The 25,023-nt window shown below is 42.3% G+C and overlaps 1 protein-coding gene across 2 annotated transcripts in view; it reads right to left on the bottom strand.

Moving 5' to 3' along the window:
* si:ch211-113g11.6 (uncharacterized protein LOC559008 homolog) overlaps window positions 1-20,307 on the bottom strand; it is a 37,977-nt gene extending 17,670 nt beyond the window's left edge. For both annotated transcript variants that reach the window (XM_061674709.1, XM_061674710.1), the window contains exons 1-10: window positions 19,983-20,307; window positions 14,622-14,761; window positions 10,853-10,915; window positions 9,486-9,581; window positions 8,085-8,190; window positions 3,687-3,794; window positions 1,774-1,913; window positions 1,252-1,430; window positions 1,058-1,166; window positions 289-496 (exon numbers count right to left, since the gene is read on the bottom strand). In XM_061674709.1, the coding sequence (XP_061530693.1) occupies window positions 289-496; window positions 1,058-1,166; window positions 1,252-1,430; window positions 1,774-1,913; window positions 3,687-3,794; window positions 8,085-8,190; window positions 9,486-9,581; window positions 10,853-10,915; window positions 14,622-14,761; window positions 19,983-20,094 (1,261 nt within the window). In that variant the 5' untranslated portion in view covers window positions 20,095-20,307. The remainder of the gene's footprint in view (window positions 1-288; window positions 497-1,057; window positions 1,167-1,251; window positions 1,431-1,773; window positions 1,914-3,686; window positions 3,795-8,084; window positions 8,191-9,485; window positions 9,582-10,852; window positions 10,916-14,621; window positions 14,762-19,982) is intronic.
* Window positions 20,308-25,023: the final 4,716 nt, after the last annotated feature.

The raw sequence follows: 25,023 nt of genomic DNA, 5'->3' as shown, positions 1-25,023 counted from the left end.
TTAACTTTACGCTGGGAAAGATTCAGCTGAGAACTACCTCATGACGACTAGAATTCCTTAAATGGTGCCTAAAGATGGTTGCCAGGGACCTGTGGTCACCGCCCCCAGCTGTTGATGGAAAAAGAACCTTCCCTTCTGGACCCTCAAAGAGTTTTTTGCCAGTTCCACCAGCTCCATGTAGGCTGCTTTTGCCATAAAACAAAAGATGTGGTGCTAGTTTTGACTCAAGCTCTGAACCAGTCCCAGCTCAGTGTGAAAAGGGCATGACTTTCAGAATGGTGATGTTACCTGTTCCGAGGTAAAGGACGCTGTAATGCTCATCGTTGACGGCCAGGACGATGTCTGCAACCGTGTGTGTGATCTGGTCATCCGTCGGCAGGTCCAGTGGGGCTACGCCCACCGGCCGGATCACATCCTCGATTTCCGGGTGGAATCGGATCACGCCCAGGTTTTTCATGTAATTGTGACCTCCCGCCGAGGAATTCTTTCGACCACACTGTGAGGAAAAGTTAAGAAATTGGAACTAGCCAGAATGGAAGGATACCAATTACAACCCTATTTGGAACAAGGATGTGTACTGTATATATACCGTGAAAACATAATTCTAAATCCTAATGTTGCCTTGAAACCGTTGTTTCAAAACCCAACCCAGGCTTTAAATCCTACTTAGAAACCCTAGCCCAGGTTTTAAAACCTAATTTGAAATACTAAATCCTTCTTTGAAACCTTAACCCTGGATTGGAATTTACCAAGGCTTTAAATCATACTTTAGAAACCAAGTTCTGGTTTGAAACCTAAATCCTTGTTCAAACCTTAATCTAGGATTTAAACCCTAAATTGAAATCCTAATCCAAGATTGAAACTCTTACCCAGGGTTCCAATCCTACTTTGAAACCCTAGACCTGTCTTAAAACCCTAATTTGAAAACCTTGCCCAGGCCATGTCGTCCCGTCAAGGAGTTCTCTCAACCGCACTGCGAGGAAAAGTGACTGAATCAGAACAAGTCAGAATGGAAGAAAACTGGACTTGGACACGGAGTTCTACTGCATAGCCTCACCATCCCAGGTCGATTTCCGATGAAGGCGTTACTGTAGCCCTTCAGCTTGGACGTCGAGAAGGCCTGGTCGATATCCTCTATGGAATAGGCACAGATCACGGTTCTACCCCTGAAAAAAGGTCCACAAGACTAATTGACCATCTGACTGAGGGATGATCATACATGAAAAAAGTCCAGGTTGTGTTCCAGCTCACCAGGCATTGGAAAAGAGGCCGTACATGACACCGGCTCGCTTGTCCTGCGCGGTCAGAACCACCGCCTGCTTCATGTTGTTGTACTGTTGCTGAGTGTTTCCGGCACCGCACATGACCCGCACCTTCATGAAGGTGGTCCACGAGTCAGGAACCAGGGGTTCGATCCCACCCTCGTCAACCTGTAGACCAAGAATGATTGACATATGACTAACACTACATTCTAGAAGCAACAAAGATCTCGAACTGTGGTTCTCAAACTGCTAATATGTGAATTTGCGAATGCCGAACCTTGAAAACGTAGGGTTCACTGTATTACGACTTCAGAGTTCAACTTAATGTATTATCCCGGCAAACTGTCTTTTGTTCTTGTAAAGATTCATTTTTTTTCTTGAAAAAAATACTTTATTCTCATATTAATATTACTTTTTTAAAGAAAAAAGTTAAAGAACCCCATTCTAGAATTTTCCAATTAAATCATGGAATAGAGGTTCTGACTGGGTGCTGGGTTCAGAGTGTTGTTACCGTGCAGATCCGGCCGATGCGAGCCCGGTACGGCTCCTCGTCTTCCCGAGCCGTTTTGTTAATCTCACTGAAGAAGAAGTAGATCTCCTCCTTGTACTTGAGGGATGATGGGATGACGGCAGCTCCAGCAAATTGAGGGTCTGAGTGGCGAGACGTAAACATGAGATGCTGACTGGAACCAAAGGAAAAATCGTTGGGTTTGTAACCCTACCCTAAACTTGAAACACTTGTTTGAAACTGAAAGACTGGCTTGAAAACATACTGTGAAATCCTAATTTCAAACCTTAACCCCATCTTTGAAACCCCAATTTGTAACCATATACTGTTGTTTGAAACCCTAACTTGAAACTCCAGTCCAGAGTTCATCCAGGACGCCAAGCACCAGGGTCTTTTTACAGGGCCATTCAGGCGGACGGCCACGGTGCCGAACCCAATGGTAATGCAGGGGCCAGGCAATAGGGTCGGGAGGCGGCCGCTGCACGAGCGCCGCCAGAGCAGGGACGAGAGGCGGCCGCTGGACGAGCGCCGCCGGAGCCTGGTCGGGAGGCGGCCGCTGGACGAGCGCCGCTGGATGAGCGCCACCGGAGCCGGGCCGGGTGGCAGCCGCTGGACGAGCGCCGCCGAAGCCGGAAGGGCAGCCTGCCACAGCCGCCGAGGAGCCGGAAGGGCAGCCTGCCGCAGCCGCCGAGTAGGCGGAAGGGCAGCCTGCCGCAGCCGCCGAGGAGCCGGAAAGGGAGCCTGCCGCAGCCGCCGAGGAGCCGGAACGGGAGCCTGCCGCAGCTACCGAGGAGCAGGAACGGGAGCCTGCCGCAGCTACCGAGGAGCAGGAACGGGAGCCTGCCGCAGCTGCCCGAGGAGCAGGAACAGGAGCCTGCCGCAGCTGCCGAGGAGCAGGAACGGGGTCTTGAGTCGCTTCCTCAACCTGCCACCATTGAGGTTTGGGAGTAGAGGATACGAGAGGGGCAGAGTGCACTTGGATGGGCGTGACTTAATTGGAGGCGCGGAACAAGGTATAGGAACTGGTGAAAAATCAAGTGACTTGGGAACGGAGAAAAAAACAGGACGAAATATGACCCTTTACTTGGGCACTTCTGTTGGCAACCACGCGGCGGTCCCGGATAAATGGCTAAACGGGTGCCCAAGTAAGGGTCATAAGAAAAGGACTCGGGCTTGGACTTGCAGGGGTTGGAAAAGGGGAGACGTGACAAAAACTGACTAGGACGGGAAAAACTAGGGAAGGAATTGGAAAAATCTAAATCGGTGTCGGAGTCAAAATCAGAAAAATCTTTATCTAAAAAACAATGTGGATGTAAAATTGTAGGGCACGGGGAATAACTAGGAAAAGTAGGGGAGAAGAAGATGGAACGAAAGGGCTTACTGGAGGAGGGTAGGTATGGTTGGCAGGCTGAGGGCGCTGGGAGGCAGACTGGTGGCATGCAGAATGACTGCGTGTTCTTCCCGCTGGGTCCTGTTTTGGTAGGTTCATTCGGTCACGGTGGGGTTTTCGAAGGCGAGCAAGGAAAGGCAAAAACGTGGAGGACCCAAGTGCAGGGAAGCAGAGCAGGAGTGCAGGAGTCTCAAAAATATTTAATTCCAAATCAAAGCTAAACAAGGGTCATGGAAAAGGTAGATAACCACAACAGATAACCAAAGTAACAAAGAAACACTTGAATAAACCAAAAATGGAAACAAAACATGACTGGTGAGTAAAACTTACCACAATGACACTGTGAAATTTGAACCTTCATTTCAAAATTTTCACTTTCTCTTGGGGCAACTTGTGATGTGATTTAATGATGTCATAGTAGTTTAGATATATATAAACATATTTCTTTACTGTTGAGTTTTTTTTTTTACCCCAACCACTATGACATGTTCGACACCATTGTTTCTGCACGACTTGCCCCACTTACTCAGCAGCCAAATCTTCTCCATCTTCAGGAGCTTCTGGGACCCAAAGGTGCGGCGGATGGAGCCAGCGTAACCGCCCACTGCCGAAATGGCTGAATACAGACTACCACCTGAAAGGAGAATGACAGCAGCGAGTAAGAAAAGGCCAATATGGAACCTGATGGATGGTTGAGGAAAGATTAGGATGCAGAGAGTGAACATTAAGCACAGAACCTAGGCAGAAGCCCTGGGGGCCATAACGCAATAAGGAGGAACAAGGATGAAGGCAGGATGCTGACAGCCACCAACACACATCAGCCCCCTCTTCATATTCTCGTGTCTGAAACGTGCCCTTGTTTAAATCCTATTGAATGTGACCAAAATGGTTGTCAAGGAGCGTATGTTACATTGAGCCATTAACATCAGAATCAGAATCATCAGAATCATCTTTATTTGCCAAGTATTGCATCGTTAAAGAGAGCAATCCATTTTCAACACTTTATATTTGGCAATCATTTTAAAAAATTCAATAAATAAATAACAGACCAATGTGAGGACTGACCAATAGTATAGATTTATGAAAAAAATGCAATTGACCAAATTTTTACGTAGGTTTACACCCGACAGAAAAACATATACGAGTACAGTGGTGCCTTTAGATACAAGTGCCTTGACTTACAAGTTTTTCAGGATACAAGTTGTCACTTGGCTGATTTTTGGCTGATGCTTTCTTTAGTTACGAGCAAAAATTTCAGACACGTCACCACGTGATGGCAGCAGCAAACTTGACAACATCCAGCCACCATCAGGTCACATTGGTTTCTTTGCAGTGAAATGACATTATCAGTTGGTGGCTGTAATTAACCAATTAACCTACCATACATGTTTTTGGAATGTGGGAGGAAACTGAATACCCGGAGAAAACCAACACAGGGACAGGGAGAACATGCAAACTCCACACAGGCGAGGCCGGATTTTAACCCAGGTCCGGGTTTTCAGAACTGTGAGGCAGATGTGCTAACAAACCCATTAAGAAAATTTAAAACTTTCTAAGTGAAAAACTGTATCTTAATTACATTCTATTTTATTATGTTATGACTCTGTGCTTTTATATATATTTATATATTTCAATAGAAAATATGATTTGCGATAAGTGTTTAGTGACATGAGCATGGTCAAGGAACAAATTCAACTCTTACTTTAAGGCACCGCTGGACACTCTTTCCCCTCACTCGTAGGACAACTTTTACATTTTACTTGTGAGGCAAACCTTTACACTAGTTGACGTCAGTGCATTACAAGTACTAGTAGAGAAGAGCTAGATTTTAAGTAGTAGAATTTGATGTCACTTGTACGAGTAGCACTAACTTGTCAACTAGTACACAGTTTTGCCTTACAAGTATCAAGGATCTCGAATAAATGCTTAAACAGTTTTCCGTAAGTTCCACTTTGTTGTTCAGTCCACTTCACACTGCTCAATGAAGACGTCTATATTCACCACCGTAACGTCCTAATCAGCAGATTATTGCGGGTTTTAGCTCGGGCACACACTTCACACATCAATCTCTTATTTGCCGAGTGTCCTGCAGTGCAAACTAACTTGTTTCTCCTGCATGAGAGAGGGGAAAAATGTCCCTCTGATTCAGAAGGTTGAACAATCTCTTGTGTGGTTTTCTTTTTGAAAACGTGATATTGTTCACTGAATATCTGTAAAATGACTTGGCCTGGATTGCTGAGGTCGCCACCCAATCACAGGGCTACGTTTCATTCACCAAACAGGAAATGGACCAGAGATTGGGTCCAAATCAGCAAAAAAAAATTAAAATGAGAAATACAGTTAGCGGAAATGCCAACACTTTACACACTAATTGCTGTGTTTGAACTTATTCACTCATTCCCTACTCCCCAATCACTATGCAGTGGTACCTTGACTTAACAAGCTCGTACCCAAATGTACATCAAATGTATTTAGCCAATTGAAATGAATTGAAACGCCATTAACGGCAGCTGCCGCCCCCCCCCCCCCTAAAAAAAAAAAAAAAAGAAGCTAAAATTTTTTTGTTACGTTTTGAATAAAAAAAATTTAAATACCGTTGTTTAACTCTTTTTAAGTCGACTAATCGCTAAAATCAAATTTTTGGCATCTTGTCTTCCAGTCGGCCAATTGTATGCTGCCGTCAACAGACTATTATGCTCTGTGGAGTAGCGAAATGTTCGGCCAAGAAGGCGACCCAGAAAGTACAAAAATAAGTTGGTGGTGAATGAGAAAAAAGGTTAGTAGGGTTGGGCATCGAGAATCAAGAACAGATTGGAACCGGGACTAACGTTACGGTTCTCCAAGAATCGTTCAAATTTAAAAATTGCGGTTCCCAGTTTTGGTTCCATACATTACGCTTTTTCTTGCCGTGTAGGTTTACTTTTGTTTTCAAAATTCACCGATGTCGTGTGAAGTTAGTTTTCATGCCAAAATGTTGAGTTCTGTTGCGTACCCTTTAAAATAAAAGGCTACAAGCTTAAAACAGGAAGTCAAGTTAAAACCTGCACATATAAATCATTTAACGTGATAAAACAGTCCCAACGAACTATTTTCCATCCATCCATCCATTTTCTACCACTGAACCCGAGGTCGGGTCGCGGGGGCAGTAGCTTTAGCAGGGACACCCAGACTTCCCTCTCCCCAGCCACTTCATCCAGCTCTTCATCCAGATCCCGAGGCATTCCCAGGCCAGCCGAAAGACATAGTCTCTCCAGCGTGTCCTGGGTCGTCCCCGGGGTCTCCTCCCGGTGGGACATGCCCGGAACACCTCACCAGGGAGGCGTCCGGGAGGCATCCGAATCAGATGCCCCAGCTACCTCATCTGGCTCCTCTCGATGCAGAGGAGCAGCGACTCTACGCTGAGATCCTCCCGGATGACCAAGCTTCTTACCTTATTTCTAAGGGAGAGCCGGGACACCGTGCGGAGGAAACGCATTTCGGCCGCTTGTATCCGGGCTCTTGTTCGTTCCGGTCATGACCCACAGCTCGTGAGGGTAGGAACGTAGATCGACCGGTAAATTGAGAGCTTCGCCTTTCGGTTTAGCGCCTTCTTTACCACAACGGACCGATACAAAGTCCGCATCACTGCAGACGCTGCACCGATCCGCCTGTCGATCTCCCGTTCCATTTTTCCCTCACTTGTGAACAAGACCCCAAGATACTTGAACTCCTCCACTTGGGGCAGGATCTCATCCCCGACCTGGAGAGGGCACGCCACCCTTTTCCGACTGAGGACCATGGTCTCAGATTTGAACTATTTTAACAATGCTACTTATCTTTTAGCTGAAAAATGAATTAATAGTTATTAATTAATTAATGTCAATTGGGCTAGTTCAACACACATTGCCTTTTAGTTTATAGGTTTGATATTGATACTGGTTATAAAGAACCTTGAGTCAAATGTTCATTTTAGTCTATACTGCGGGCTGCTAAGAAATGGATGTTCCTCATTTGGACACCCTTTATTTAAACCTTGCTTAACTTTTTTGACCCAGCCCCACTAAAAGAATCGGAATTGAGAATCGTTTGGAACCAGAATCGAAATGAGGAACCGGAATCGCTCAAATTCAAACCATGCCCAACCCTAGAGCTTAGCCTCGCTAGCTTTAGTTATTCCAATCGCCGCTAGTCTTAAAATATTCATACCAGCAGTACCTCGGGACTTTTGCCGAGAAACAAGGGCAGCGGTGCCATGTCGAACTCATCACCATTGCTAAAACGTTAAGTCTAATAATGCACAGATAACAGTGTGCTAAAAAGAATTTTATCCATTAGGCCATTGCAAACAACGTAAGTTCCCGAGCTGTGCCAGGACATTTTAAAATGCTACAGGGGCTGATAATCATTTAGAAAAGGAAACAATAAACGTCCAAATAAACATAAAAATAACATACAACATAGGGACTGACCAGTAGTATCGATTTGTGAATAAATGTGAAATTGACCATATTTGGACATACGAGGTTTCTGCCTGACAAAAAGGTTACTGCACGAGAGCGGTGCCTATCCGAGCTGAGTCCACCATGAACTGGTTGCCACGATTAATGGTTGTCATAAGATAAAAACAAATACCGTCAATAATTGTGGAGTCCAGAAGGTGGCTCTCTTTTCCAAACGTTCACTCTATTATAATCAATATAATTATAATTTACCTGACATGTTTTGGCCCAGCAAAATGTATTCTATTCTTTTATACATAGAAAAAACCTTAATAGTATCCTTCAAAAAAGAGCAGTTTAAACCTTGTTCCATGATATTGTTCAGCTAATGTGTGGGAAATGACTGCCTGGAGCACCAGTGTGTTCACCTTGTGAGACTGGTGAGGGACAACTGTTCTTTATTCGCTCCAGTAGAGGAACATAAACGTTTTTGTCCACTGGTTTACCTGCGGGAAGGCTGATGGACTTCTGCGAGGGATATGGCGGGGAGATGTCGGAGGGTGACGCGATCTGCCCAACACCCTGGACGTCGGTCAGCACCGTGTCGTTAACCTGCATGTACACACATTTGCCACTCGGTCAGGAGCCACTTTCACACTTGAAACCCTAAGACAGGATAGAAACCCTAAGATAAAACTTGATCCCAGGCTTGAAACCCTAAAACAGGTTTTTAAACCCTAACTTGAACCCCGAGTGCAGACTTGAAAACCTAAATTGAAACACTTACCCTTGTTTGAAACACTAACTCAGGTTTTAAACCCTAATTTCAAAACCCCAATTTAAAACCCTAACACAGAGTTGAAACCCGAAAACCCTAACACAAGCTTGAAACCCGCATTTTAAACACTAATCCTTTATAAACCCAGGTTTGAAACCCTAACATAGGCTTTAAAACCTAAATTGAAACCTTAATTTGGAACACTAACCCTTGTTTGAAACCTAATACAGGCTTGATCCAAACTTGAACCCCCAATTTGGAACACCATCCTTATTTGAAAGCCATACCCAGGCTTTAAACCCTAATTTGAAACCTTAACTTCAAACCCTAACCCCGGCTTTAAACTCTAATTTGAAGCAGTAATCCTTGTTTTAAAGACTAACCTAACCAAGGCTTTAAACTGTAATTTTAAACCCTATCTTCAAACCCCAAACTTGGCTTTAAACCCAAATTTTAAACCCTAACCCTTTTTTGGAACACTAACCCAGACTGGAAACCATACATTGAACCCTAACCCAGGCTTGTAAACCTTATTTGAAACAATAGCCCGATTTGAAACTTGAAACAACACTGTGAAACTCTAATCCAGGCTTGGAACGGTAAAGGAGTTGAACAGCAAAATTAACAACAGGTGTTTAATCCATGTATGGACCGATAGATTTCCTGGTTCAATTCGAATTGGTATTTAAACAGTCCTCTTTATCATGCTGTTCACATTTTTGACATCATGAGACCAAGATGACAACTAACAATTGATCAACAGTACCTCTCCATTGCGAGGCTTCAAACAATAATGTAGTCACTGAGTTAGTGTCACAGAGTTTCATCACCATGTTGCAACAGCGATACAGAGACTGGAAGAGTCAGAAAGGCATAGCTGTGGAAACCTTGGCAATGTATTGTGAATTTTGCTGTTCAGCTCCTTGTTATAGAACAGCAAGTTAATTAAGTTGATCTCAAAATTAAGTTGACCTCGAAAGGTTATAGTGCATTTTAGGTTAATCCTGAAATTTAACCCGGCAGCCTGATATCCCTAACATTTTGTGAATGGTGTATTTCAAATGAAGAAGAAGAAAAGTGCCATTTCAACAACAAAAGTTGTCGTCTGTGTTTTGTGTGCCACTCTTACCAGCGTCCAGCAGCGAGGACTCCCGGCATTTGTCCCGCACACGATGAAAGTGTCGTTGACTTTCTCAATGACCGTGATGAAGTTGTCGCACTCCAGCTGCACAGCAAAGAGACGACGCGAGTGAGACCAGGAACCCACGACTGAGGATACGTTTTTACTTGAAATGATATTTCTTCCCACTCCGCAATGACGGTTAGAGCTGGAAGCCGATTCATCAGCAATCATGTTTTGGCATTAATAACATGGACGCCTAACTCAACTCAACAGGTTGTCTGTCAGCGCAACAAACTAGCAGCGGTGCTTCAAGGTATAATTTACTGTAGCGTTATCTTAGACCATGAAACTAGGATGAGCGGTGTTCAATGACCAACCTATTTACAGTGAAAATGAACGGTGAATGCCGGCTGGAACGACGCCATGCACAAAACATCCAGCTTGTGTTACACTGAAGCCTTCATCCCGCAGATACACATCAGCACGCTTTTCTTCCACCTTCCTGTCGACCCACCCCCCAACTTACTCATCCAATCACAAAATCACAAATCACACTCCGACACCTTCACTGCCTCACAGGTGGAATTTATATAACTCTAGCAAGAATCCATGTAACATGGTCAGTCGCAGGTTCACGACAACACATTGCAAAGCATTCCATCCTCCTGTGATGTGTTTTTTTTAATCATAGTGCTGGTGTGAGTAGCGACCCTGCAGTTTTTTTAAGTGAATTACACTTGACCTTTACCATTTTTAACTGTCTGCAAGACACTGAAGGTGTCTGAACGTATTGGATGAATGAGTATCTGACTGATTGATTGGATGAGTCAGGGACGACGGTGAGCATATGTCTATGGCGGAGAGAGTAAGCTTGTACTTGGAGGCAGAAGACTTGCGCGCACAGCAAGTTGACTGCATAAAAATTATAAATAACGTCATCGATTAGTCGACATCGACTCTATTATCATCACCTAAATGTCGACTATAAAAAAAATCTGAAGTGGTTCAAAAAGCTCACACACAACCCTCAATTGGTCCCGGTCCTCAGAACTGTGAGGCAGATGCTCTAACCAGTGGTTCACCGTGTCACGATGGATGGATTCTGGATGAAAACTCTGTAGACGGGAGGTTGCACAAAAAGGGAGAAAATCGTGCTGATATCATCTCCTTGGCGGAGATCATCCGATTCCAAATGTGGCAGATGACATCATTTGAGATCTTTATCAATTTCCATCTTGGCGGTAGTAAAAGCATGTGAACGAAATGAGGCACCAACCGACAACCATGATGATGATGGTGAAGATGATTGGAGATGAAGATGCACTTTTAAGGCCGGAGGACAGACGGGCACGAGAGAGAGAGAGAGCTTCTACCTCGAGCGGCGCCCCCTTGGCCTTGCAGGTGTCGATGGCAGTCTGGTCCGACGGTGCCGAGATCTGTGGGAAGAGTGCTGGAGTCAGAGAACTGTTTGGAAAGCCATTTGAGCATTTATTCCATATCTTCTATCTAGCCTAATGTCCATGTACTAGTAAGCTCTTGGTCTTCACTAGTAAGACAAGTCAGTACAGTGTTACTGTGTCTCAGTAGTGTTTTTTTCTTTTTCCACTACTGCCTTTCATTACTTGGTGCATGATAGTAGGACATCTTTGCCATACGAGTAGAACAACTATGTTACTAGGGAAGCAAAACTGTGCACGAGTTGACATTTGTGAGGTACTAGTGCTAGATGTTAACTAGTAGAATGTTATAATGTCACGATAGTACTAGCCCATTTTGGCCCAACCTGAACATTTGAGAGATTTGATTGCTTTCTTTTTGACTGTATCCTTTTTTAAGAAGTAAGAAAAGTTAAAAGAAAATAATAAAAATCATTCACAACTTGGTTGCGACATATTTTAACAACAAAGTACAGCAGGAGCAGCAATAAAGGACCCAAAAATAAATCCAGGGACTATTTTTGGTCCTCACTATCGGGGCCTGGTTTGCTCCAGAAACATGCATACTGTTAATATGGATCTTGAGGAGCTGCTGTATCAATTGAGTTATCTTCCCCCCAAAATTAGGGTTACGGTGTGTTTACAATTCCAATACATTCCTCTTTTGCTGTGTCAACATTTAAATTACCTTTATCAGATTTGATGGTTCCTTCAGTTATGCACTTTTCTTTCACAAATGTGGCGATGAAAGTGCGTTAAAATGTAGAAAACCGTGAAATGGATTTTGTCTGGCCAGGCAGCTCAGCACCCCTAAACCTCTGATCCCAGAATGGCCCCTGGTACTACTAAAGCCTTTTTTTTTTTTAAGCCTTTTGAGCATTAATTTGATATCCTTGATGTCCACCTTGAGATCATACTAGTTGGCCAGAAAGTGGCACAAGTAGTGGGAAAAAAATGTTGCTAGTAAGACACAGTCATTCTACTAGTGCTCTGAATTGTCTTACTAGTGAGGACAAAGAACGCACTAGTACATGGACCTTCAGCTGGATGTCAAGAATATCGACTAAATGTTCAAACGGCTTACTGAAAAGTGCTTTTTGTACTCACTCGTAAGTGTGCAATTTCACACTCGTAGTGTGCGACGACACACAAACTAAGACATTTCTGTAACATATGACACTAGTACCACAGTAGTATGAAGTCTACATGTTGGTAGTGAGTCAAAACTGTACACTAGTTGGCAACAAATGAATGCTACTAGTACTACGAGTGACATTATCAAGCTCCACTTGAACATTTAGCGCTTCACAAAGAGTACTTGTCGCACACAGTTGTCAACTTTTGAGGCATTTAGTGAATATCAAGGATATCCATCTTAAGGTCCATCAAACAGTACTAGTTTGTCCTCACTAGTAAGACAATTCAACAAAACTAAAACAACTGTGTCTTACTAGTAATGTTTTTCCATTACTATATGACATTTCTGTACACTAATAGGACAACTTCGGCATACTAGTGGACAACTTCTTGTCACTAGTGAGGCAAAACTGTGCAGTAGTTGACAGCTGTGTGCTACATGTACTATGAATGAAACGCTAGATGTTCACAAGTATAACTTCATAATGTCACTAGTAGCACTAGTGGCATGCACTTGTCAAGTCGTGCTCATTTCATCTCACTAGTAACACATAGCTGTTGTACTAGTGTGCAGAGGTATCATGCATGTAACAGAAATCTAGTTGCTTGTCGTCATGCATTAGTAATGTGTAATTACATACTAGTAGCATGTGGAAAGCTGTTTGAACATTTATTGGATGGCCTTGATATCCATCTTACGGTTGTACTAGTAGGCCAAAAGCGGCAGTAGCAGTGAAAAAAACATTGATAGTAAGACACAGTCATTCTACGGGTGCTGATTTGTCTTACCAGTGGGGACAAAGAGTGTACTAGTCCATGGACCTTAAGCTGGATATGAAGGACATGGAATCCAGGTTCAAACGGCTTTCCATAGAGTTTAGTTGAGCTCGAACCCGGTGACCCATCACATTTGACCAGTTTGTTGCTGTGCTGCTCTTCCTCCTCGCACAAGTTCTTTGTACTTGGAGTAGCTTTCTACATCCTCCACTGCGCTTGGACATGAACGCTCGTTAAAGACGTAGGCGGCACTTTTTCTCTCTCCAATATCTTGCTGAAATATTCCTCTACAAGGCTCAGAAGAAAACAATGTCCATACAATGGCTACTTCATTAGGTACACGGTCTAATCTGATACTACAACAAAATTCTGCCTTGACAAATATGAAGTGAAGGCCTGTTTCTGGCATGGATACGTTCCAGACCCTAACCCACAATAGGTGAAAATCCACAATATAAAGAGACCATGTAAAACATCGTTTTAATTGTTTTACCCCTGTAACATGCTTTAAACACATTTAAACTTATTAGAACACACTTTAAAGTACTCCTTGGCGTATTTTCTCACACTTTTCATTTGAATCACAAAAATAAAATGGAATGCGTTTCACCTGATCCTCCATGTTTTCTTTATAGAATGGTACACGTTACAAATTCTCCCCAGGTAATCAGACTTATTAGCACAACTGTGCAGCCTAATGTTATCTCGTTTACAAAATAATAACAGGGCTGGATTTTGAAATAAAGGCAACTTTTAAAAAAAATGAAAATTATACATGTTCAAATAAAGTGCTTAACTTCAGAAAAATAAATGTACTGTTGAGCATCTCAACGCAAGAGTGACGTCTCAAACAATTTGACATATTGTAATCAAATCTGAACAATTGAACAGTTTTTGAGGTTATGTTTGTTCAAAACCTTTGTTTTGACTCATAATGACCTTCCATGTAAATGCACTTTTAATGATGCTCCCAGTGGGAACTTTCCACTGAGAATTAAAAACAAAAATGACTGTCTGGCCTATTTTAATTTTTGGGGAGTGCGCCATTTCTTCCAAAATTTCTTTTATCGGTCATTTTCTGAACTTTCTCCATCTTAAACTAAACTTCCAAGCTGTCGTCTTTTTATCTCTGCCCTGCTTTCTCTTTGCGTTTCAGTCTGGTCTGCGTGCAGTCAGTGATTACCACTGAGATGAAGACTTGATTGGCTGTGCAAGGTCACATGGGATGGTTTACTGTAACTCGCATGTGATTGGCCTCTCATGATTCGTCACTCCTGTAATGCTGCGCCACTTAAAATAGAAGCGCCCCGTATGTCTTGAATAATAACCTTTTTTGGGGGGGCTCAAGGTGTGTAGGTGTAAGTCCGTATGGGACTACTTCTGGATCCGGATCTGGATTGCGGTCCGCCAGTTAGTGAACTCTGGTGTAAGGAATGCTGGCGTTTATCCCTGTTTTTTAAATCTGAAGATATCACGTCATAAGCAGGTATGATCTGTCCACGTTGACCAATGTATCCTCAAAGATGTAGTCACTGTCAACTTTGCTGTGGGCAGCCATCTTGAAATCATATGAACGGAGGATGCATTTTGATTGGACTCCTGAATTCCTGCCCTCAGCAGGTACATTAGCACAAGTAGCACACACGCAGTGAGTTTTTCCCCATGTGAACGATGAACCGTGATTTAACGGGGGTTTACTGTATCTCCCCAGAACATAAATGCAACATTGTGGCGTCATCACTGATGTCAGAGCGAATAAATCATGTTTGAGCATTAAATGCGAGTTTCCTACCTGCACGTCGTGTACGCCTCGGTAGTTGAAGGTGAGCACGTAGATGACGGCCTGGCCACCCACATAGAGCGTCTCGCTGCCCTCCTGGTGGTACATGCTGATGTAGTTCTCGGGTTTGTCAAAGTGGAAGCGAGATGGTTCTGAAGGGTAAGGAAAACAATACGTCACACGAAAGCTTCTGTATCATTGTACTAATGTAGTCAAGGTCAAACAGGAGGCAGCCAATGTGAGCAACCACAGTATTTCTGACAATAAATAATACACAACAAATATTGCTTATGCAGTTGTGCCTTGATTTACTAGTACAATTCATTTCCTGACCAAGCTCTTAACTCAATTTACTGGTGTATCAAATACATTTTCTCATTTTAAAAAAAGAGTTGAAATTCCATTCATGTCACGATTGAGCTTTTCGTGATGTTGGAGGCAAGAGGTAGTGGACCCAAATGCAGGGAAGCAGAGAGGCAAGGCGGTAGTGCAAGAATCTCCCAAAAGTCTTTATTTACAAAAACAAAAAAACAGGAATAATAATAATGAAGTTTAAAAAAACACACAGTTCAAAGTAACAAACAAATAAACTCACTACAAAAGGAAACAAGGCATGCATGACCAGGGAACCGTGACTGACAATGATCCAACACTGCCGAAAAACAAGGAACTAAATACAAGCAAACTGACAAGACAACGAGGCACACCTGGACAAGACACAAGTGACTGCAGGGTGGTGATTAGTAGCCACAAGGCTCAATGTTAACAAGAACAGGTGGAAACGAAAACCTAACGAGCAACACAAAACTAACACTGAAAAACATGACATGACATAAAAACTAAATCTAATGGAAAACAAAGTCAACAAAAAGACAGATTATGAAAATCTATCTTCCAGCCTACCAAAAAAAACCCACACTACATTTAAAAGATAATAAAATACAATGTGAAGTAACTAACTGGTTTTATAAAGTGTAATTACTGGATGTGTTTTTGAAAGGGGCTTGCCCAGTGAGCGAGATCTGCGTGTGAGCCTTTGAGTCTGAGTTGTGGCTTACAGCAGCTCCTTGCAAGTGTTTTCATTTAGTATTTGTGCGCTTGACTGTCCCGCTCAACAAACGGTTTCGAGTGCATGGGCAACTCCAGCTTTCCTTGTCCACATGCCAGGGCTTTACGGTACCTTATTTATTTATTTTTTCCACTTCGCTCGAGCGGCGGCAGATACGCTTGTAACTCAAATTTTGGCTCGCAAAAATCTACGAAACCATGGCTTATACCTTGAGATTCTCTTAATTTGGGGCATTCATGAATTAAGGAACCACTGTATTTTTTTCAACTTTATTTTTGATTCTACTGTTTTTCAACAGTTTCTTTTTCATTGTTTTTGCTTCTATTCACATTTGAAACTCTTGTTAACTCGTTGTTTTTCCTCCATTTGGTTCGACTGATGTTTTTGCTAAAAACACTTTTTGCTTCATTCCAAATTCTCTTTCGAATCTTTTTTCAACTCAGTCTTTCCTTATATTTTGCTACTTTTACTTGCTTCTGTTTGCTATTTCTTGTAAATTAGTTGTTTTTTTGTACTACGTTTTCTTGTTAGTCTTTTTTTTCAATTCTTTGTTTTTTGCTCACTATTTCTGTTGGATATTTCAATGTTTTTTCTGCTTCCTTTAATCCAGCTCATGGCACAGAAATTAAGACCACCCCCATAAATGGGCACAAAATCTGGTAACCAAACAGTGTTGTCGTAGATGTTTAAAAATTACACACGTCTGCGCGCATGAACTGGGGAATAGGATGGGGGAAGGTCCGCCATTTTCAAGCATCTACACTGTGTCTAACACCTACTGTAACATGTCAAGGCCAAAGGGTAAGCAGAGCTGCATCTAGTTTCGCTGGATGCACTGGTTAGCGTTAGCTTCGGAAAAGCATCACGTTCTTGATTGTACGGTGAAGTTGTCGTGTTGTTGGTGGTGGGCGGATTTGTGTTTTACGAAGTGTCAGCCACATACATGGATCCTGACACTAATAGACAAGTGTATCAAGATGACGTGCTGGCTACACCAGTGAAAATGATTTTATTGTCTTTGTGGCGCTTGCTCTCCCAACCGCACACACATGCACACGCACGCACACACACACGTGCACTACGGGAAGTAGAAGCTGCTCGTAGAGTCACAATGCCCTACACTTCAGACGTAAGCAGGAAAAGGAATGTTCGCCTTGTGACCTGTGATTGTTGTTTTTATTCATTAAAAATGTACAATGGTACTTGGTCCTCACAGGAGCGTGTTAATGAGATTCTCAAGAAAAAAAACTTTTACTTAGATTAGAATGAGAGCAAAAAAAAGAAATATATTTTGTTTTAAATACAAGAAGCAGGAATATATCGGAAAAAAAATACTGTAGCCACAATTTTGATATAGCGTGCCCAAAATGCTCATTTGTAGGTTTAATATTATTCCCAAGAGGAACTTGTCTGAGGCGCCATCGTGATGTCAAGCTGTAAATATGTCGTTTCTTTGCCACATATTCAGTGACAGTGTCTTCTACAGATGCACATTGAGGGGATCTGCCGCTTTAAGACCGACTGTAATATATGATATTGAGACATGCTCAAATATTGATCATTTTTCAAGGTGAAGGAAAAGCACAAGCTTTATTTTAGTGAGATATTTCAGTGAATATTTCAGTGACACATTCCATCGACCCAAACGTGTGAAGTCCTTCTGACTTACCAACACTGCACTCAATAGCCAGAACACAACTGTTGTGCATACTTGTTACGACACCGCCAATTAATATTACCTGTTGCATTGCAAACTGTATATTTGCATGGTATTGTTGATCCACGTGAAGTCGTCACGTACAGTCCGTTTTACTTTTTTTTGTTTGTTTGTTTGTTTGTTTTTTGCTGCTTTTTGTTCACGTTCACATCGCCCCATATTGTATAATAATTGGTGTATACATTATTTATTCATGTACAGTTGTCCTCCACTGCTGATGTATTTATTTGATTGTCAACTGCTTTTTTAGAGACTTTTTATTGATACATATAGTATACCCCTATACAGTGAGTCTACCCCTCACAATTTTATATACAGTGGTGCCTTGGCTTACAAGTTTAATTTGTTCAGTGACTGTGCTCCTAACTCAAAACAATTGTATCTTCAATCATCTTTCCCCATTCAAATCCATGGATGTGCAAATATGTTCCAGCCCCACAAAAAAAAAAAAAAAAAAATATATATATATATATATATATATATATATATATATATATATATATGTTTGTAACATGTTTTTTAATAAGAAAAAGAGCACTCTACGCTAGTGTACAAACAGTAATAACATAATTCAATGTCTAAACTGCTAAACAAAAGTGAGTACACCCCTAAGTGAAAATGTCCAAATTGGGTTGAATTAGCCATTTTGCCTCCTCGGTGGCTTGTGACTCATTTGTGTTAAGAGGTAGGAGCAAGTGTGTTAATGGTCCAATATTTTGGCTATTTAGACCTCCTAGAGTGAGTCTCTAACATTGACTTAGTGTAAAAGTGGCAATTTCATTTAAAATTTCATCTCAAACGAGTATCCAGAAAAGGCCCCTTCGACAGCTACTACTACTACTACTGTTTGACCCGATTTTGTATCCGCCTTGTCCTTATTTGGCTAAGACCGCCCCCTTTCCGCTGAGGGGTTGCCTCCGTGTAGAAGACCCGCTTGTGAGAGCACACGTGTTTGTTATGTTGACAGCACTGGCTCAGGAGCAGAAAGAGAAGGCGGAGAACTTTGCTTGTGAAGTATTGTAGATAAACTCGCGGGATTCCAGTGACCTGATTTCAGGCCTCGGCAGAAAAATGTCTGGAAATCAGGAATGCTTGGACGATTTTCATTTATATTTCACGTTTACTGAGGCACCATAGGGACAATATTACATCCCAAGTGCGAGACAAAGTTAGTTTGACCCTTTAAATTTGGTGTTACTGTCACACTCTCATACTGGTTACTGGAAGTTCAATATGGCGGTGAGAAGTATCTAATCAGTTGTCAGTCGATTTGTTCATTTCATTGCCAGCTGCTTACAGTGTAAACTACTTACTAATACATACACGTTAAATATACAATCCTGCTGACTATTATTGCTGGTGTATACGTTCACTTTGGCATAAAGCAACTACAGTCCGCGATATTATTCATGTTTGTCAGTTTGCCATTCACGTCTGGGTATATATAGTATTCATTATTAATGTCCAGTTTGCCACATACACTCCTGATGCTGTAAAATATTGTCATAGATAGCCTTCATTCTTTAATATTTTATTCCTGTGTGCTTCTGCTCCTGTTCGCTCTGCTGCTGTAAAGCTGAAATGTCCCCATTGGGGGGGGGCGAAAATATTTCTTTCTGTTTCTAAGACTTTTCTCTCCCTATTGTAAAGCCATGCAAGTACGCCTGAAATGCTGCGTGACCTCCTCCTCAGCTCGTCAAGCGACGACATGCGAGGACACCAAGCTTCTGTGAGGACCTCACACCTGCTTCTGAATGCTTCACCTTGTTGTCTGACATGTGTGCGCGTGTGTGTACGGTCTTTGAATTACAATGAACATTTTTATTTTTATTTTTATACGGGGGTCCAAAAGATCCAGATGATCTAGGTCCAGCCCACACACACACACGCACGCACACGTCATCCCCACCCCTCCTCCATGACACACACCCCTGCATACATTAGCAGGATGTGTGAGGTAAAAACGTGTGAGTGGAATAAGTAACGACGAGAGGGGGGCATTTATTTTCATCGCAATCTTCTTCCCCTCCTCCTCTCCTCTGCGCGTGCACACACGCATTCAGGCGCACATCGTCGTCCACGCGCAATTTCTGTGTTATTTGATGGCTCGACCGTGTTGCTTGCTGGAGCCGCCAGCTCGCTCGTCCCCGCATTGCACCCCCGCAAGGGCGCGGGGAGCAGCGCCGCCGCCTCTGCGCGGCCATATTTCACGTCAAGGGTGCAGCCTCGCTTGCGTGTGCGCGTGCGCCGCGAAGGATGGAGTTCGTGTGCGCGCGTGCGCGCGTGATCGACAGGAGCCTCGGTGCGCTCATTGGAAATGCGCGCACGAAGCAACCTGCACGTCCGACTCTTAATAGGTTCTCTCCTACTAGAAGCAAATCTGACGGATTATATGCATCGAAATCGCATTTTTAAAAAAGATGTAATTGATTTAAGCAGCGGCGGGGGGAGGGGACGTTTTAACGATTTATTCATTCGTGCCCCTTTCCCAGCTTCCAATTGAGTTAACCCGGCGTGCAACGTGCACTAAGATGTCTTTAAAAAAGTGGGTTTAAAGCTTTAATAACTCAATTGCAGCTGTGCTTACCGTGTACGACAAATTTCAGCCGGGCCGGCTTTGCCATCACAGCGGCGGCAAAAAGCCCCACGAGGAGGAGGGGGAGGTGGTGGTGGTGGAGCGCGTTCATCTTCATGCTCATCGTCGCCAAAATGAACCGTAAAAAGAACCCCCAGAAATTAAGTGGAATAATAAAACAATTAATTAAAAAAAAAAAAAAAAAAAAGAATCCAATGCTTGATGCTTCGTCGTGTTGGTTTGCGTTCTTCCTCTGTGCCCGATGCTTGCGCTCTGCTGGCCGGCTGATGACTTGACGAGTCGCGCTGAGAGGAAGAAGAAGAAGCTCCACCTCGCAGCATCCTGGCAACAATTGGCTGCAACACACACACACACACACACACACACACATTATAGACACACACCACCTGTTGGTGAGCTTTTAACACATTGGTAACACTGCGAGTGCGCTAAAACGTCACTTAAAATGTCCTTTCCGGTTGGTTTTTTTTTCATGCATGTGGATCTCGGAGGATGAAACCAGGAATATATAACACAGCGGTGGCTTGAGATGCGAGTTTAGTTCTTGCCATGACCACGCTCGTGCCTCAAAACACGTTCATTTCAAATCATTCCCGTTGAAAAGAGTCCCTTCTCTTATGTCAGCGTCCAATCTCAGCCATTAGTGGGCCAACAATCCAACGCTTGGTGAATTGTGCTTCACAATGGTTTATAGTCCAGGGGTGTCAAACTCATTTTTGTACCGGGCCACATCGTAGTTATGGTTTCCCTCCGAGGGCCGTTAAGACTGTGAACCCATATACTGTAAATGTATGATCACCTCATGTTATTACATATACACACAAAAATGGATGGATAACTACTTCTGAAATCAGAAGCCAGTAAAACGTTGTTTGTTCAGCTATTATTCAGTTGTTGTTGTTTTTTAAGGGAGATTGATAACATAAAAATTATTGCAATGTCAACGTTATTAAAAGTGAAGACAATTTAAAATTTTTGTATTTTAGTAAGAAACATGAAGTCGACGCACACGATTTGCTTTCGCAGGCCTCATAAAATGATGTTGCGGGCCGGATCTGCCCCCCGGGTTGCGAGTTTGACACTGTGGTTTATACGCTGAATGGGCACGCACCTCACCCGCGCCACACCCACGTGCCACCTCGGTCCTCTTCAGAGTGCTCATGTGCGTTCCGTGTGTATAAATAGCTGACACGATTAAACTCATGCAAGAGATTTGTGTCTGAACGAGGCATCGAAGGATGGGCCAATCAGACCCGAGCTCTTTATTTAAATTTGGGAAGATGAGCGATCCAGTCAGAGCAAAGCTCATTTACATACACACACATGATAATGAGATGTCCGTCCGTCCCCAATACCAGGTGGAAACGACCAACTACAATGGCTCCAAAAAGGACATTCTGGGCATTTCCAACCAAAATTTTACATGCAAGCCAAATAAAATGACATCGAAGATTATACAAATTTAAAAGTTAATACAGTGATTAAAAGGGGACCTTTAGCCATGAGCTAAATTGCTGCTTGTTGTGAAGTGAGTTGAGTGTCATTCAATGCACGTAAAGCGCTCGTATGTCGAATTTTTGCTCGTCAAGTCATAGCAAAAAATGACAGCTTGTCTCTGAAAACTTCGGGTGACTTGTTTCTCAATGGACCACTGAATTTTATTTTAATACTGAACATGAAATGAATATAGATACATAATGAAAACTTTTTTTTTTTTTTTCGTCCAATCAAAAGCTTTTGAATGGGAATTCACGTGTACTTTTTTGTCCTTGTAGTGACAAAACTAAACTTGCCCTCGTCCTGGAGGCTCTGCAACAAATCTGAGGAAGAGCTCCTATCAGGTAGGACATGTTTGGTGTGTCATATTGCAGCATATGAATGGATAGCCCCCAAAATTATTTTTCGTTATAGTGGAAATGTTGAAAATGTACTATTTATTGATGGCAATACTTCAAACCAGGTGATTCCCAACCGGTAGTAAATGCTCTTCCACAAGATGGCAGAATTGACCTATGTGTCCAGTGTCCGTGTACACAAAGATTATTTGCCATCAGTGACGACATTTGGGCTCATACTTGGACCGAATTGTTTTAACCACAAGATAGAAGCAGTGGCAAATGTTTTAAATTTGAGTTCGCCAACCCGCCTTTACTGTTCTTTTCTGAATTGCGAATGTTCTCATTAGGACAGAGCAATTTTGATTCTGTATAACCACAAATCAATTCAAGACGAGTCAAGTCTGACCAGCGAACAATATTTGATTGGTTATGTCCGTCAGATGGGATTATTGGATGGCTGACAAAAAAATATATGGTTTTGATAATTGAATGTAAATACTGCATAATCAGCAAGAGAGAGAGAGAGAGAGAGAGAGAGAGAGAGAGAGAGAGCGTACTGGTTGGTCCCCCGTATATACAGTATATGATTAGATCACTTGGGTTATGTATGAATATAAGAAAATCAGTTCAATCAGTTTTCATATTTTCCCCAAAATGTCTAATAGTTCACAAATTCTATCAGGACATGTACATTAGTCATCACAACTGCACTTTTTGTAATTATACATTATATTTACTTGTACTACCCTTATGTAATACAATATATATGCCAGAATTGTCTTGCTATTACACAATCTGGATCCTTTACAACTATTACTGCTTCTACGACGACAACTTTTTCACACTCTCCTCTTGTGTCCTTTCATGTTTGTGCTCTTGTTTGCCTGTAATTCGCGTCTGTGTGCTCATCTTTTGTAAATAAGTCGTCCTCATGACCAGAGAATAACCCCGCTAGGGATGCCATCAAGCCGTAACGTCATGTGCGGAGCCAGTCTGAGGCTTCGAAGGCCACTTTAATCGAGCCCTCAGGCGCAGCGACCAATGGGAGCGAGCGGTCGTATTAAAATAGATGATATGCGGGAGAGAGACCTATATAACAGATTGAGAGGGGTGAGAGGTATTCCAAAAGGCTTTGTATCTGCACTCATACACGTGGTCATGTGATGTTTTTCTTTTTTTCTGGGTTATTCCTTCCCAACGCGTGAATGTGCTCTCAGTCCGCTGCATCTTAGTGGTCTTAAAGGAGACAGTGATGCCTTCGGATATGGGCTTCATTTGTTCCGTGACCACGCTCGTAAATCTAAATATTCGTACTGTATCTCAAATCGTCTTTCCCCATTGAAATGAATGGAAATGCCATTAATCCATTCCAGCCTCCCCCTAAAATTGTAATATTTTTAATAGGAAAAATAGTACTGTATAATACTACGCTTTATAAAAACATATATTAGTCACATGATTAAATAAGAGAAGAGAATATACGAGATATACATAAAATTATATATATATATATATATATATATATATATATATATAACAATTACACAGTTTTTGCTTCAATACAATGGACTTTGTGCTGCTCCTTCTGGTGTCCCTTGATATAACACAGACATACGGATATACTGTACATGGAGATGAAGCCACAATAATATTAGTTGTTCTTCTCAGAGGATAAAGAATATGTGAGTATCATTATATTGTCTGCCTACATGTGTTCCTCCATCATTTGTGTTGGAATATTGATTGCTTAAAGGATTACACAACTGCGATGACAATGCTTTTCGCTAGCCCACCTATGACATTTCCCATTATGTGTTAGCATTAAGCGAGCAAAATTTAAGGCAAAGCTGCAGTATGCTGTTGTTTTAAACACACGGGTAATTAGTTTTGCTTTGTGTTTAGTTTGAGAGTAAACTTCAATTTAGGGTGGCAATAAATAGCTTCAAGCCTCTTTTGATGAATGTACAAACCCGCTACTTGTTGTGAAGGGAGTTGAGTTTACTTCACTGCCACCATACAGCGCTCGTGTTCAAAAAATCGGCTAAACGACAGCTCGTATCTTGAAAAACTGGTTAGTCAGGTCACATGTATCTTATGGCACCACAGTATAACATTATATTCAGAAGCTAATGCTGGAACCCTGTTGGCTAATGCTGATTTTGTGCTTATACTGCAGCTCCGTTTACCTTTTGACGTTGACGTTTGCTTGAGACACACGGTGTGGGAGTGGGATTACGTAAATCAACCGAGTTGTGAAATCACAGTGGTAGAACTGTAGGTCTCGAGCACAGACACTTTTTCAAAAATAGTCACAGTTAACTTAATATTTTCTTGGTTGTGTAGTCTCACGCTTGATGGGTAGCAAGGTACTCTAAACACACAACTATTTGGTATTTAAACATTAAAAATTCAATTGTACATAATATGTTCCCTTTAAAGTATAAGACACGTAAACGTAAACGTCTACAAATGGATTTGCATTTGTGCGTGCAGGTGCGCATGTAATCCTCACAGTTGTATTGTTTCATAAACCAGGCCACTTTGTGCCTCCATTGCAAGTCCTCACAGTGCAGATTAAGTGCTTTGGTTATGTAAGCATGTGTGTTTCCATTTGTTGCTAACAACAGAACGATCTCACCGCAAAAAGATTTGCTTTTAAGATGATTAGATCTGATTCTTTTTTTTCTTTTTTGTCCCTCAACAAAATTGAAGCCAAGACAGGAAACGCACGTGGGAGAATGAAACGGCAGTCTTTCGTCACCGTAAATGGAACATGTTACAGAAAGGTTATTTTAATGTCTTGTGTACAGATAGTTGTGTCTCCGGAGTGCCTGCCCACGCATCATGTGTGAAATGAAACAAGCAAATACATCTGCTGTTATCCTGAAAATGTGTCTGTGAGTGAGACCTTCTGCACCTCTAGCCCACTGTGACATCACAATCTGTCTGATTTACATGATCCCTCCCCCACACCAAGTGTCTCACTCAATGACCTGGCAGCTAGCCTGGCTGAAGTTCCAGCGTGAAAGAACCACTTTGACGCAACCGTCGAAGCTCTATCATGTCAAAGCTAAAAAGTAATCAGAGCTACCGTGTTATCACAGATTTGCGTTACCCAACAGCGTTACCGGCATTAGCTTCTGAAAATAATAATATTGTTATTTTAATAATGTAATAATGTTCTCATTTTCGAT

The sequence above is a fragment of the Phycodurus eques genome, chromosome 4 (assembly GCF_024500275.1).
Source record: "Phycodurus eques isolate BA_2022a chromosome 4, UOR_Pequ_1.1, whole genome shotgun sequence".
Classification (NCBI taxonomy): Eukaryota; Metazoa; Chordata; class Actinopteri; order Syngnathiformes; family Syngnathidae; genus Phycodurus; species Phycodurus eques.
Note: the sequence above shows the minus strand (reverse complement) of the source record. Positions and strands in the feature narration are given on the sequence as shown.